Source organism: Protopterus annectens, chromosome 16.part0, assembly GCF_019279795.1.
Source record: "Protopterus annectens isolate FY-2018-M chromosome 16.part0, PAN1.0, whole genome shotgun sequence".
NCBI lineage: Eukaryota > Metazoa > Chordata > Ceratodontiformes > Protopteridae > Protopterus > Protopterus annectens.
In genome coordinates, this window is record NC_056750.1 from 564,313,035 (window position 1) to 564,328,940 (window position 15,906).

Here is a 15,906-nt window from a genome sequence, read left to right on the forward strand (position 1 = left end):
ATGAGCCATTTTCCATTTCAGGAAATTTAGGGGTGCTGCAATTGCTGGTTCAAGAGGTGCTTGCATGACTTCTTCCAGGACAAAAGTTAAGACCTATGCAAAAGTAGCATATTTACTTAAGTGATCTCAAATGCAGAATACCCATAAGCTACTGTTCCACTTATAGTAATAATGCTAGATGGGAATCCATAGGCAAGCAGGCTGAAATGACTGAAAGATGTGCCTTCACCTTGGTATACGCCTGCCCTGACCAGTACACTTCTGACAGGTACTGCAGAATCAAATACATCATTGCTGAAAAAGGGCTTGATTCTTCCTTTGGTTTCAAACAGAAAATCAATTAATTTAACTGTGCAACACTTCCTGCTTTCTAGTTTCCCTTATTTTGTCTGTAAAACAGTGCTTAAATGGGAACACAGTCATACCACACATGCTGTTATCTTCAAAGTCCACAGATCTATGGACTTTCAAGGTTCCAAGAGCCCTTTTTGTTGGGTCAAGAGACCTACCTGCTGAGGTAACAGTTTCTCCACTGACATCTCCAGCTGGAGGGAAAAACAATTCTGCCTGGGCCAAAACAGTGCTATCAGCAGTATCCTTGGCCCTCATCCATCTTTATATTCTTGATCACCACATGTAGTACAGAGATCAGAAGGAAGGTGTACAGAAACAGACCATCCAACTGAAGAAGGCATCCACTGCAAAACCCTATTTTTTTGCTGCTCAGGAGCTGAACTTTTTCAGCCGCCTGGTGCTCAGAGAAGCAAAAAGGTTTACTTCTGGCACATCCCATCTGTGGGTCAACTGCAGAAAGAAGTTCCATGTCCAGCATTCACTTGTGGTGATCTGCCAATGAATTTTGCTGGAACAAGATGTAGGATGGCCCTTACATGCATGCATGACTCTAGGGATAATTTACAAGAAGTCACTGGCAATCTGCAAAGAGGGTACTCCCTACCTCACTGCTAATGTACCACATTAATATCCTGCTGCTGTAATTAGATGTAAATTTCCTGGCTTCCACATTGGCTTGAAAGCTCTGAGAGCTTGGATCTCTGCCATCATCCCTTTTATGTTGATGCCCTTCTTCCCATGACAGCTGTTCTAGGTGGGTGCTCTTCAGTCTTTGTCTATGGTATCTATGGTCGCAGTCTTAGTGGTGTTTATACTTAGTCTGTACTTCCTGTACTCACCATTATAATTCTTGCCAGAACCTTGGCAGGATGAAAATTATCTCCTCCATGGCAGAACTGAGTTGGTATTAGGTGTTTCATAGCTACCAATGCTGCTTTCTCATATGCAGTATTGCTAAGGGTATCATCAGGATCATAACATACCTCAATGATCACAGGAAGTGTCATGCTGTGACAGTCTTCTGAGAAACATTCTGAAAGTACTTTGTCAAGAACGTCTTGTCCTGAGGGAGGAAAGCCCTCTGGCATAGTGTCCAAGAGTGGGGTTTGGAATATCTTCTTAAAAAAATGGAAGTGGTCTGGTGAAGTTGCTTAAGAGACCCAGAGTTTGGAAGCAGTTTACTGTGAACTGCAGTACCCTCTTCTACCACTTCCTGAGACTGGATCTGAATAAAGCAGGGCTTTCTATTGAAATGTCAGTACTCAAAACACTGAGTGCTGACAAGTTGAGAAAAACAGAAAAAGTGCAAATCTGATAGATCACTCTTCTCTTTTAATCTTTTTTTGCAGAGGGGCAAACCTCCCTGAACAGCCACCCCCACTCCCCAATATGGGCAGCAGGCCCCTCACACAGTTACATACACAAACTCAGAGATCGCCAAAATTTGGAGAAAATGGAATTAGAGAAACACCCTTCTCTGTCTTGGTATACATATGTCTGCTTTCTGGCCACTCAGTCTCCTTGTTTCTGGACTCATCCTAGCAGGTCCTGACATTTTACGTAGATATCTGTAAAAATAGATGCCCTTGAATCTGTAATACACTATAACTGGAGATCATTATTTTTTAATGATCATAGGTGCAGCAGCCAATTCAAAAGACAAACAATGGCTATGATTTTCCCCTGCCTTGTGGTCCCTGGGAATGCAAGCATATGGGGAGAAATCCCTGTGCTTTAAAGTGACAATGAGCTCTTCTGGGAAAAGCAGGATTAAAAAGGGTCTGCAAGACTAACATCCTGAATTCTAAAACTTTTAGGTATGTATTTATCACAGACAAATCCACAATGCAATCAAGGGCAATCTTTCTTGGGTACTAAGAACAGTGCTGATAGAAAACTGGGGTTTTCTTCAACAGGACCCTTTCCAGGACTCCCTGAAGTAGAAGTTCCTACGACCAGTTTTTTTGTTCCTTTGGAAATGGCAGAATTCCTGTTAAGTTTGGCTTTCCCTGAAAATGTAGCCTATGTTGCTGCACTACCACCTGAAGGAATCTCTTGAACTGAGTAATGTTTTTCCACTGGTATAAGAATAAACCTAACAAGACTATTAGCTTGACATTTCAATAGAAAGCCCTGTTTTATTCAGATCAGGACAATTGTGATTGCTTCATGAGGGTCGAAGAAGTTGTGTAGGGGATGGGGGAGAACAGCACTGAGTAGTCATGGCTTCTCATCAGTGGGGTTGGCTGCTTCTTTTTACCTTGCCTGCGTCAGCAGGGGCAGGTAGTTCCTACAGAATGTGCCACTGAGGAAAAAATAATTGCCTTACAGAGCAGACTGTTCCCCCTCTGTTTTCTGAAACCCTACAAAGTCAGGAAGTCCAAACAGCAAACCACTGCTGAACAGGTATTATAGATCTCTCCTTTTACATATCCTCAAGCCAGTTATGTCTCCTTATGGCTGACCCTGTTGCACCTACTCTGGATGCGGAATGTACAGTACTGCAGGCACAATTAATTGCAGATTTACTAACCTAAAAACATAAATGGGCTACTTTCAAAGGCTTTGCCTTCTAAGCAGCAAAAGTGAACTTCAATTTTTTTGTCTTGAACTCAGTGAAGAGCTCTCCTGGCTATTTTACCATGTGAATCTGGCAATTTATATCCCAGAAAGCCAGGGCTGCTGCCATGTAAACTTTTTTTCCCCAAAGTGATCATGTTCCCTATTCTCTTGATCTGTACTACAATATGAGGTGAACTATAACCTGAGAAATGCCAGTCCTCTTGCGGGTTTATGTGGATCTGAAATCAGACTTTCCCTTTTTCATGTTCTGTGCGAGCAAACAGGAGTAGAACCAGTTAAGCATTGTGGGAGGTTAAAAAACACTATTCTTCAGTAAATCACACCAAGTTTGGTTCTTGAGAAAATAAAATATGGCCAAGCCTATAAGCATACTTTTCCACACAGAAAGTGTTGGACTTACCAACAATTTTAAGATGATGACTTACCCAAGTCAGAAAACACTATTTAATCTCACCATGCTTCAGATATATTGCATGGTATACCGGTCTCTCTCAAAACACTGCATACCAAAATGTGGCTGGCAGGAATGCTTACAGTGAAGAGCTTCAAAAACAAGGCTATAACTTACGAGTTTTGAAATCTTTACCTGTAATCTGCATGATGCTATGCAAAGTAGTCAGGCCAGAGTTATGACGTCAGTGAAAATGTACATTTAAGTGGGACACACCTGATTAAACATTTCAAGATTTAGGTACATTACAAATAATATATCAATATAGAAGACAGTTTTAATATACAGTCATGTGTAAGTCATTGCAAAAAAATCAAAAATGATCACTTTCAAGAATATACACTACCTTTCCATACTTCAGACTTCTGGTATGCAGTGATAAGGCTCCATCAGAATATACAGCCTGCACTTCTGCCTGTCAAAGCAAGTTAAGTACATACAACAGCCAATACAAGGAGTTGAACTCAGCACTTTGTACATTTAGAAAATCTCCAACAGTACTGCAGACGAAAAGGAGATGTGCATATTTTCTAAACAGAATTAATACCAAAATGGTAACTTCAGTTACAATACATTTTCCACAGTGGCATTAAAATGACAATATTCCTTCCATCTTTCAAAAGATGAAAGCTACTACTGCTACTGTTACTAAAAATGGACACTTCTTAAGCAGTGACTGCTACCTAACATGACTCTGATAGATTTAATCTTTACTATAATCAAGGACCAAAGACATTCTTATGCCAAAGAAAGTTCAGGTACATCACCTATGAAAAGGAAATATGCCACTGGAAAGAACAGTTTTGAAAGGGTTCAGCATAACAGACCATTTCTGATACAAATCTCTTTCATCAGATAACATCTTTGGAATTGCAGCTATGTCAACAATGAGATAACTAGAACCTCGATTAATTATGTAAACACAAACAGCACATACTTCTCTCCTCAGTTTCTCCACACACAGCACAACTTAAGGATCCCTGCATGGGAACCAGCAAAGGAAACAGGATGAAGACAGTACCATGATCCAGTGTCTAAATGTCAACATGGCAAGAAGAATGAGATGGCACAGTATGATCTTAAAGACTACCGCTGCAATATCTACATACACGAGTGCTCATCATCACTGGCTCTACTTGGGTTCTCCTCCTTGGCAATTCCCACTAAGGTTAGTTTTTTCTTGATCTTGAAGTTCTGCACTTGCTCTCCTAGGACTCTCAAAATGTATACACATAGAATCCCTAAGTTTCTGACGCCACAAAGTAAGGATGAAATGTACAAATGGAATAAGCCAGGATAAAAATTATAACTTGAAATATTCACTTTCACCAATTAATCTCTTTGATACACATGGCCAAGAGATCCTGTCTTGTACAAGAGAACATAAAAAGGGATGGAGGCGAGTGGAAAGGAAGCACAGAAGGCTGTCTCAAAATAAAACAGTGAACACCTGCACACATATTGTATTTAAATTTAAGTGGCCATTTGCAGTAAGTCTACACTTAGGTTGGACACCAACCAAGTAAAACAATGCTCTCAAAGAAAGGAAGAAAAAAACAACCAAAGACATCAGTGAAGAAAGAACCAAGCTCAAAAGCATCATGGAGACATGGACATCTACTCCAGGACAGGTAACCTAACTACAGTGTCTAACTGACATGAACCACAGAGCAAGTGCACCGAGTAACAGAACAAGAAGAAATGCCCAGTCAGCCCTCAACAGGAAAGATATCCCAGTTTCAACATAAGCAATACACAAGTCCTGAAATCAGTAGTCTAAACAATAAATCACCTGGTCTTGAGCCACTCTTGCAACTGGAAAGCATCCGTGTGTGTGAAGTTACTGACAGTTGGCTTAAATGAAAAGAAAGTACTCCCCCATATCTGGATTTACTGATTTTCATGTCTCCAAACCCAGGGGAAATTGTGGTAGAGTCTCGGTGTTTATCAAGGAACATATTACCTCCAAGCAGATCCCAAGAGACCCACAATCTGTACTCGGTAAACCACAGGTCACTTTAGACAAGATTTGTTACCATTTAATAGCTTGCCATTGAAAATCTTCCTTGTCCCCTGATGACCACGTAAGATTCCTCAGTATATTAAATGGTCTCTATAAGAGTAAACACTCCATTACTTTGGGTGACCTTAACTACCCTTTAATAAACTGTGACACCTACTTTTCAATGTAGGATATGACCCACAATTCCAAGAATGTATAAACAAAAAGTCGCCCGAGTACTCAGTAAACAAATTACTAGATGACACATTACTGACATGATTCTTACCAATCTGTCCTTTGCATTATTCATCTGTTATCTCTTTTCCCAGTGAAGTTAGACCACAAATGTGCAACTTTCTGATGTAAACTTCAAAAAGCACCTATAAAAACACTACTGAATGTAAAGACTATAAACACGCCGACCTCCACCTGCCCTATGATGAAATGTCAGTTCACCTTTGACTGCAACACATATGATTATGATACTGCAAAACACGTTTCACTGTTCTGTAAGGAACTATACACCCATTTAGAAAAACGCACAGAGCTAACAATCCCTACCAGAACAAAGAAATCAAGGAAAATTCAAATACAAACCACCCTGGTAGGCCACTACCATAACTAAACACTACAACAAAAGAAACTCCTTAAATTATACAGCACATCCAAACTTCTTTTTAAGACTAATAGAAAAAAAAATTACAAAAAACTGAAGACCACTACCAGGTCCAGTAAAGGAGCTCATGACATTATGCTGGTTCCTGAAACAAAGGATAATTATAAACTTTAGCTATGTCAGAAACCTGAGAAACAATATCATATATTGCCTGAATGTATTAAAAAAAGAAGTTATGTACTCACCATAACATTCCATCTGGAGTAGGTAAACTTCATTTGTCAGCAACCTGTGGGTTTCGGATCCAACACAGATCCGAGCCGGCAGCATACCAAGCAAAAAGATCCGAGCTCCAAGCTCCTCCTCCTTACCCATACTACACTGCAACCTCCTTCCAATCCTCAGATCACGTTTGCCACCTGCACATAATAACAAAACAAACTAACAACCTGAGACACCTGACTCGAGGACAAAGTAAAGCTCACAAGTCCAAACCTCGAGCTCAGCTAAATAACCATCAAGGTCAGGGGGAAGGAGGGAGGGACGGTTGCTGACAAATGAAGTTTACCTACTCAGATGGAACGTTATGGTGAGTACATAACTTATCTGAAGTAGTTAACTTCATTTGATCAGCAACCTGTGGGACAGAGCCCCCAGCTACCCGAAATCTTGGGAGCTCCTTAAGGAAGGATATTCCGGAGCACTGCAGAGCCAAAGGCAGCCCTTCCTCTAGACACCAAATCCAGTTTATAATGAGAAATAAAGGTGTGAGAGAATGCCCAGGTAGCCGCTGAACAAATGTCATCCAGGGAAACTCTAGACCAGAATGTAGCAGACGTTGCCTTAGAACGCGTAGAATGAGCATGAACTCCCATTGGTTCTGGTAAGCCAGACTCTCTGTATGCTTGTAGGATACAACTCAAAATTCCACCTGGCGAGAGTCACCTATGAAACTGGTTTCCCTAGAAAAGGCTTAGCAAAGGAGACAAAAAGTTGATCAGATTTACGAAAGACAGTCCTCCTGTGCAAATAAAAACGTAACTGTCTGTGAACATCCAGCAAATGAAGTTTATATTCTCCTTAGTTCTGGAAATTAGGGAAAAAGACAGGAAAATTAATGGACTGATTAATGTTGGTCTCAGAAGCAACTTTAGGGAGAAAAGAGGGATTAGTCCTGAGAGATACCCTATCCTTATGAAACACAAGGTATGGAGGTTTGATACAGAGAGCCTGAAGCTCCAACACTCTCCTGGCTGAAGTAATGTCTACCAAAAAAGCAATCTTCCATGACAAAAACTTCAGATCAACGGAAGCTGCGGGTTCGAACGGAGGCGCTACTAACGCCTGAAGAACTAAGGTCAGATCCCATGGCGGGGATGAATTTCTAACAGGGGGTCTCAAAAGAAAAGTGCCTTTTAGAAAGGCCTTACAAATTCTGGCAGCAGCAAGAGAACCAAAGTTGTCCCCAATATGGAAATGGCAGCCAGCTGAACCTTCACAGTAGATGAACTGACCCCTTGCTGAAAAATATGAGATAAGAATTCCAGTACCGCTGGAATAGGAGCGGTAAAAGGATCCAAGTTCTTTCGTGAAGCCCAAATGGAAAAACGTTTCCATTTGCTACTGTAAATCTTCCTGGTAGAGGGTTTATGTGCCGCCACCAGGATACACTTGACTCAGGAAGAGATACCGGGAGTCCTGGCAACTAGGGAAACTGGATCAGCCAAGCCGAGAGTTTCAGACCATCCAGGTTCGGAGGAGCCATTCCCGAGGGATGAGAAATCAGATCCGGAATGGGATCCAAGATCCAGAGTAGAGCTATGAGATGACACTGCATGCAAGGGAACCAGACTTGATGAGGCCAGAATGGGGCTATGAGGATAATCTTGCTCCCCAACCAGCAAGCTTTCTGCAAAAATTTTGTCATAAGCGGAAGTGCAGGATATGCATGAAGACCGGGCAGCCAAGCATGGACTAGAACGTCTCTGGGGGCTTACCCCAAAGGAGGAATTAGAGCGAAAAACTCGCTGCACTTCGTGTTGGAAGGCGATGCAAAAAGAACGCAGCAAGGCTGACCCCACTTGAGGAAGATTTGTTCCATTACACAAGGATTCAGAGACCACCCGTAAGGAGAGAGGATAATTCTGCTCAATTTGTCTGCCAGTATGTTGGACCGACAGCTTTTTTATTTCCAAAGCCGCGGCCACCCTTTGAGTGGGTGGGACATCTGGGAGGCGCCTTGAGTAAGGGGGCTTGTTTATGAAGGGGATTGAATAGCCTCTGGATATTATCTGAAGCACCCAGCGATCTGTCGTGAAGGACTCCCACTGAGCCAGGTGCCTTGAAAAACGCCCCCCAACTGCCTCCAGAGAGGAGCAGTCGGGCAATCCCTCAGGGCTGCTGTGCAGGTCAGTCGGAAAAGGGTTCCCGTGACCCGAAGTTCTTCAGTCCCCCTCTGCCTCTGGGCCAGCGTCCACCTTGTCCCCCTCTGCCTCTGGGAGAGGAAGAGTCCTGAGCGTCCCGGGCCTGCTGAGATTTCCGGAACCACATCTTCTTCTGCCCTCGCTGGTTCCTGGAGAAGGACCTTTGAGGGGGTGTAGAGAAGCGGATTCCGACAGCCAACAGTGTTTTTCCGTCTTTCTCGCTCTGGTCCAGTGTCTCACGGACGGTCTTCCTGAACAGGGTTGACCCGTCAAAGGGTGCATTCACAAAAGACGCCTTGAAGGACTCCGAGAAATCGCAAAGTCGAAGCCAGGCATGACGCCTTAAGGCGATATCGGACCAGCTAGCTTTAGTGGCTCCCTCCGTGGCATGGGAAAATAGCCGCATAGAAGTATTAGACACTGACTTGAGAGTGGCCATACGAGCAGAGAAAGTCCATTTATCCTCGGCCGACATGGACTCTGGGGAGACTCAGCGTACTCTTTGACCAGGTCCCGCTGCAGTCTGATTACATGGGCCAAGTAATTTAGTACCCTTATAGAGAAGGTAGCTGAAGCAAAAGTCCGCTTTCCAATAAGGTCCATGCACACCAGAAGGAGGGAAAAGGGGCCTACTAAGGGGTGGACAACTACCAAAGGTGAAGGGGAGATAAAGGCTAGGGAGAATGGACGCACAAAGAAAAGAGCTAATATACAGACACACACAAAATCTAGACTAAAAAAGAAGTAGGTAGTAAAAGACTGCTACACTTGCCTGGAGCTCGACGAATCCCGTGCTTGGCAAAGCCATGGCAAATGAGATCTGGGGATTGGAAGGAGGTTGCAGTGTAGTATGGGGAAGGAGCTTGGAGCTCGGATCTTTTTGCTTGGTATGCTGCCGGCGTGGATCCGTGTTGGATCCGAAACTCACAGGTTGCTGATCAAATGAAGTTAACTACTTCAGATATAATGCTTCCTATTCTGACACAAGACACACTGCCAACATCCTTGCAAACAAATTCAGTGCCACCTAAACTCTATGGACTTGTACACAAACTCCTGAAATACATGAATCCCTTACTACTCCAATTATCTGTAAGCATCATTTACTGAAACTGATAACCAAAATCATAAACATTTCCTCATGGGATGTAAGAATATACCCTTGTTGGCTAATTAATATGGTTAAACATGCCCTTGCAGATCCACACCTTAAAATGGTTAACCCAAGTTTAGCTACTGATTTTATCCTTGATGATCAGTGCACTGCAGCCATGATACCTCTCCCATAAGGGTGGTCTTACCACAAAAACCCAGGTAATTACAGACCTATTAGTCTTGCATGTGTCACCTGCAAAGCCATGGAATGCATTATAATTGACCTCAATAACTGCAGTATCAAGAATCTTATTATAATTTACCTAACGGTTTGTTTTATGATGGGGTAGATCCTGTCTACTGAATCTGGTTAACTTCTTTGAAAGGGTAACAGTCCGTACACAGTGACCATGTAGCACGCATAGTGTACCTTAACTAGGCCAAGGCCTTCAAAACATTATCAACACGGTCATCATACAGAAGCTGAATGTGCTAGAAAATCAACCCATGTGTCCTAAGATGGATACCAAACTGGATGAAACACAGAACCCACACAATGGGAGTGGCAGGAGTCTCATCAGAAAGTATGAAGCTGAACAGCAGTTGCTCTCTCAGGACTCAGTGCTAGGACCTTTCTTTTTCTGTCCTACAGACTCTGTACTGGGACCTCTCCTTTTCTGTCCCACACATTTCAGATCTTGAAGCAGACAGCCAAGACTTATGGTTAACAAAGTTTGCAGATAACTGCAAAGTATGAGTTATTCACCCTCTGTCATCCAAACTCCCCAGCATGAACGTTCTAATAAACTTTTTGTGTACTAAAAATAAGTTCAAACTAAATGCTAAAATGTGTAGTATTGCCAATTCCAGCAGACAGCCTCTCTCATCAAACGACATATACATCACACTAATTCAAAATGAAATGTAGTCAGAGACATAGAAATTTGGGTTGATAGCTCCCTCTTTTGACCATCGTGAGACAACAATGGTCGGGGGAAAAAAGTTATGTACTCACCATAACGTTCCACCTGTGTTGTCCATTTTCATTCTTCCTCAACAACTGGCTCAGAACAGACTTGGACACTTTTTCCAGCTTTTGGAACACAAACTCTGAAGCTCCTCCCTTACTCACAATGCACTAGTCCCCTAACATACCTCAGATCTTGTTTGCTGACCTTTAAACTGTACAACATAAAAGATGATGAAATAACAGCATCCAGTGCTCAAATAAAGGAGCGCTGGCTCTTTCAGCATCTTTCAATCCTGCCAAAAGTCAAATTGGTAAGGTGCTGGAGGGAGGGTAGTTGAGGAAAAATGAAAATGGACAACACAGATGGAACATTATGGCGAGTACATAACTTTTTATCTGATGTTATTTTCATTCATTCCTCAACAAGTGGGACAAAGTCCCCAACTATCTAAATCCCAGGAGAACTCTAAGGAAGGATATTCCTAAGCACCGCTGAGCCAAAGGCTGCTCTTCCTCTAGAGATCAGATCCACTATGTAATGAGTATAAAGGTATGAGGATTAGCCCAAGTTGTGCTGCACAAATATCATCCAATCAAGATCTAGATAAAAAGGCTGAAGTTGCTGCCATAGACCTGGTGGAATGGGCTTTTACTGGTTTTTGGTAAAGACAAACCCAATTTTTCGTAAACAAAGGTAATACATTAAGCTAAAGTAACTTTAGAAATTGGTTTGCCTAATTTTGATTCTGAAAAAGAAAATAATAACTGTTCTGATTTCCTGAAATTTTATGCAGATGAAACCGTAGTTGCCAGTGAAAATCCAAAAGGTGTAACATATACTCTCCTTTATGTAAGACGTTTGGAAAGAAAACTGGAAGGTTGATAACCTGATTAATGTTGGGTACTGACACCACATTAGCAATAAAGGAAGGGGGTTGATGCGTAAGAATACCCTATTCTTATGAAAAATCAAATAAGGAGGCTTGGAAGACAGAGCCTATAGTTCTGAAACTCCTCTAGCAGAGGTAATGACCACTAAAAAGACAGTTTTCCAGGTCAAAATTTTTCGTTTACACTTAGATGATGTTCAGAAGAAGACTTGGTCAATGACTGTAAAATAATATTTAAATCCCACAGAGGAGTGGGATCTTTTAATGGGGGCTCTGACAAGAAAAACTCCCATTAGAAAGGCTTTACAAAGTTTGGAAGAGGATACAGATAAATTATTGACTCCTATATGAAAATTGGAAATGGCAGCTGATTGTCCTTTAATGGCAGAAGGGCTAGCACCTTCACTGAAAATTGCAGCTAAAAATTCAAGAACTTTAGGAACCAGTAGTGAAAACGATCAATGTCTTCTTAATGCACCCAAAAAGCAAATCTTTTCCATTTACTTCTGTAAGGTTTTCTAGTGGAAGCTTTGTGGGAGGACAAAAGAATGTGGTGGACAGAGGAGGAGAGCTTAGGCTGTCTAGATATCAACAGAAGTTGAGAAACCATGTGGTCAACTTTAGGCCTAGAATGTTCAGGTAAACTGGATCCAGAATCCATGGCGGGCAAAGTAGATGAGGCGAATAAGGTGCAATAATGATAAGGATAACTACAATCAGTTAGCCACTAATACATACATACATATATATATATATATATATATATATACATATATATATATATATATATATATATATATATATATACACATATATATATATATATATATATATATATATATATATACACACACTATACATAACATATACACATACATACAGATAAAAATTCTCTGGAAAGCGTGGAGATTGGTTGTACTGGGCAACTACTCTCTAGTGCTTACATCCCCCTCTTGAGCTAGTAACATTAAGATAAAAAAAATATTTCAAAAATACACTGTACACATAGCTATCTGGTGAAGAAAAAACAAAATCACGTTTCACTTTAATAAAATGCTGGATGGTATGCTGCCTCAAGAAAATAATATTTCACAACAGCACCTGACTTTTATGTCCATGATGAAACAGAACTTCAGAATGCCTATTTAAATCAAAGATAAGATTGTTACTGTCACTCCTCTGATTGCTCAAAAAAATGCTAAAATGTTGCAATTTCCTAATTACAAAGTCAAAGAACTATACCATTCAACTGTTCCCGATATAACAGATCATCCCTCCCCCCATCATACTTTGCCTTGTCCTTACTAAAATTTTAGAATTTCTGGTAAACCACTAAGTATCCATTCCTCCATCCACAACAATACCAGTCAGTAATCTCTGTTAAAGTTTAGAAATTCTTATGTTTGGCTCATGCAAAACCTGTTGTTCTATTAACATTTAAACTGAATTAGAGCAATATTTAAAACTGTACCAAATTCTGATCCTTTGCCCCATCATTATTTTTGGCTTTGTCCAGAATTTTTGAGAAAATAAGTTGAGAGGTATGCACCACTTTAATAACAAAGACATCCAATACCTAGTTTTTTTTTAATAACCAGGAAGTTTTTCAAATTACCTGAAAGGTAGGTACACTCACACTTGTTAACAAGTCAAGAGTACCTTTATGTATCTGCTACAGGAGACGTCTTGATGGTAATGAAAATGGACAAACAAATACATAAATAAGAGAGGCAGGAATACATTTTAACATTCTATCATGTTACATATGCAATGCATTTTAACCCCCCCCCCCCACTGAGAGTTCACAGCCATTTTTTGACAGTGTCCACTATGAAGGCTGCTGTTGCAGTTCTTAAAAAAAAATGCAATGACGGAAAGCCAGCAAGTAGTGCCGTTCATTTATTTACTAACCTGTTGATTCAGTGTTTCTGAATGAAAGAAGGGTGTCTCAAAATAATTAATTTAGCCGCCTCAAACCTATTCATTTTGTTTAAAACTTCTTTCAGACTCAGATAATGATCTTGATGATCAGTGCATCCCTTCACTGTAGCACCATCAAAAGGAAGTCGGTAAATGCCAACAGCTACACCTGATGCAACATAGTTCATTCATTCTTTCATTCAGTATTTTATGAACGAAATAATGAATTGTTTCTATTACAATTTACATGTTTTATTTGACCTGGATAAGCTTTTTTATTTTTTTGTATAGTAAAGCAAGCCATCATTTTCAACAGCGAAAGTTCACTGCAGAAATATTAAGAGAATCCTGTTTGTTCATAAAAGTTGAATGCAAACAGTAGGGCAGTAATAAAATATCAATCCCTACATATATATATATATATATATATATATATATATATATATATATATATATATATATATATATACATATATATATATATATATATATACACATACACATATATATACATATATATATATATATATATATATATATATATATATATAGAGATTCACTTTATATCCTCGAAATACTGAAATGTCAAAATTCAGTATTTCGAAGCAATAAAGTTGAAATTTTAAAACCACAAAAACTCAGAACCACGAAATTCAAAATCGTGCACACCAGAGATTTTGAATTTTGCGCTTCTACTCCACACACACACCTTCCTCCCACACACAAATACAAGCTCTCTACTACATGGAAGCAGGGGGGCAAGCACCCCTGCACCCCCCATGTGGGGGGCTTTGCCCCCCACACCCCTACTTAAATATTTTCACTCCGAGGTTGCACTACATACAAACACATACAAAACACCATACAAGCTACATACTCCACACACGCACACCACAGCCCGTACCCAAAACCCTTAACACACACACACTTACCTGAATCCATAACCACAGCAAAACCTCAGAAGCATGAAATTCAAAACCGTTCTTCTCAGGATTCCACTTTATGGGCTCGAAATACAGAATTTTGACATTTCAGTATTTCGAGCTTCTCAAGTGAATCCAAATATATATATATATATATATATATATATATATAGACGGATCTAGGACTATTGAACGAAAGTTCAATAGTCTGAATCCACGATCACCGAATACACTTTAACGAAAGCGCTTTCACCGAAAAAGCACTTTCGTTAAAGTGCGTTTAAAAAAAACAACCCCCCCCCCCCAATAAATCTACTTTTATGCAGGGGAGCAAGCCCCTGCTCTCTATAGGGCTGTGCCCCCCACACCCCCTACTTTAATATTCTCACTCCGAGATTGCACTACAGTGAGGAAAAGGGAATATTCCCTTATCTGCACCGTACTATGATCTAGCTGCAGGCATACATCTGCGAAAGTGCTTTTTCGGTAAAAAGCGCTTTCACGGAAGTATGCCCAGCTGTTTGTGCTTCGGTGAAAAGTTCCTTTGGGGATCAGTACTGATCCAATATGGACACCCCTCCCAGTCTAGTGTTCACTCTACTTAATACAGAGAAAACATTTGAAAAGGCCAACCCACTTATTCATCTGCTTTTACTGTATGTGTGTTTCTTCCTACTTTATTACCTTATTTTGCTTTTGCCTCTTCTTAAAAGTACTCAATGTATTTATTCTGCTGCATTTATTACTGCTTGGTAGCAGCCTGATTAAATTGTAACTGTTACTCTAAGCATGTTGGTTTAAGCACTTGGGCTTCAGACCACTTGTTTTACATTAAGAAGGTCTGTGGTCTGCACTGTTGTAGCAGGACAGGTAGCTTACATCCTTCTAAGTTGGGAATTCTTGATTGAAGGCTCAGTGTATGTCATTCTAAAAGTGTATTAGTTCTGGTTTAAGCACTTGGGCTTCAGGCCAGTTATTTTTACATTAAGGTTTGTGGTCTACACTCTTGTGGGAGGAGAGGCTAGATTCTGCTCTTCTGAACTGGGAATTTCTGGTTAAAGGCTTACTGTGCCTGCTTATTTGAACTATTTCTTTCTGAAATTGGTTCACCTTGTTTGCTGTAGCATAGACTATATTCAGGCCTGCTGAATCTAGTTTTGTTTGTATAACCTGAGCACTAATCCAGACCATCATTTTTGGAGAAGGTTCCCCTGCAACCTAGTGGCAGGAGTGTGCAATTAGAACTTGTCTGATTGAAGACTGCTGGAACAGGGCTCAGTTTTGAGCTTTTATACTGGTTAATTGGGTAATTTGTTTAAATCTGTTTGCCTGTTTTCTATTGTTACTGCTCGTTTTCTATTGTTATAAAAATTGCACTTTATCTGCTTTTACTGTATTTGTGTTTCTTCCTACTTTATTCTGCTTTTGCTGCCTGTTCTTAAAAGTACTTAATTGCATTTATTCTGCTGCATTTATTACTGCTTGTTAGTAGCCTGATTAAACTGTAACTTATTCTAAGCCTTTGGTTTAAACACTTAAGCTTCAGACCAGCTGTTTTACATTAAGAAGGTTTGTTGTCTTCACTGTTGTAGCAGAACAGGTAGCTTACATCCTAAGTTGGGAGTTGCTGATTGAAGGCTCAGTGTCTGTTATTCTAAAAGTGTATTAGTTCTGGTTTA

The 15,906-nt window shown here is 40.4% G+C and overlaps 1 protein-coding gene across 2 annotated transcripts in view; it reads right to left on the reverse strand.

Moving 5' to 3' along the window:
• Nucleotides 1-15,906, reverse strand: part of EXOSC2 (exosome component 2) — a 491,325-nt gene that overhangs the window by 212,777 nt on the left and 262,642 nt on the right. For both annotated transcript variants that reach the window (XM_044058551.1, XM_044058552.1), the window contains exon 6: nt 3,735-3,803. In XM_044058551.1, the coding sequence (XP_043914486.1) occupies nt 3,735-3,803 (69 nt within the window). The remainder of the gene's footprint in view (nt 1-3,734; nt 3,804-15,906) is intronic.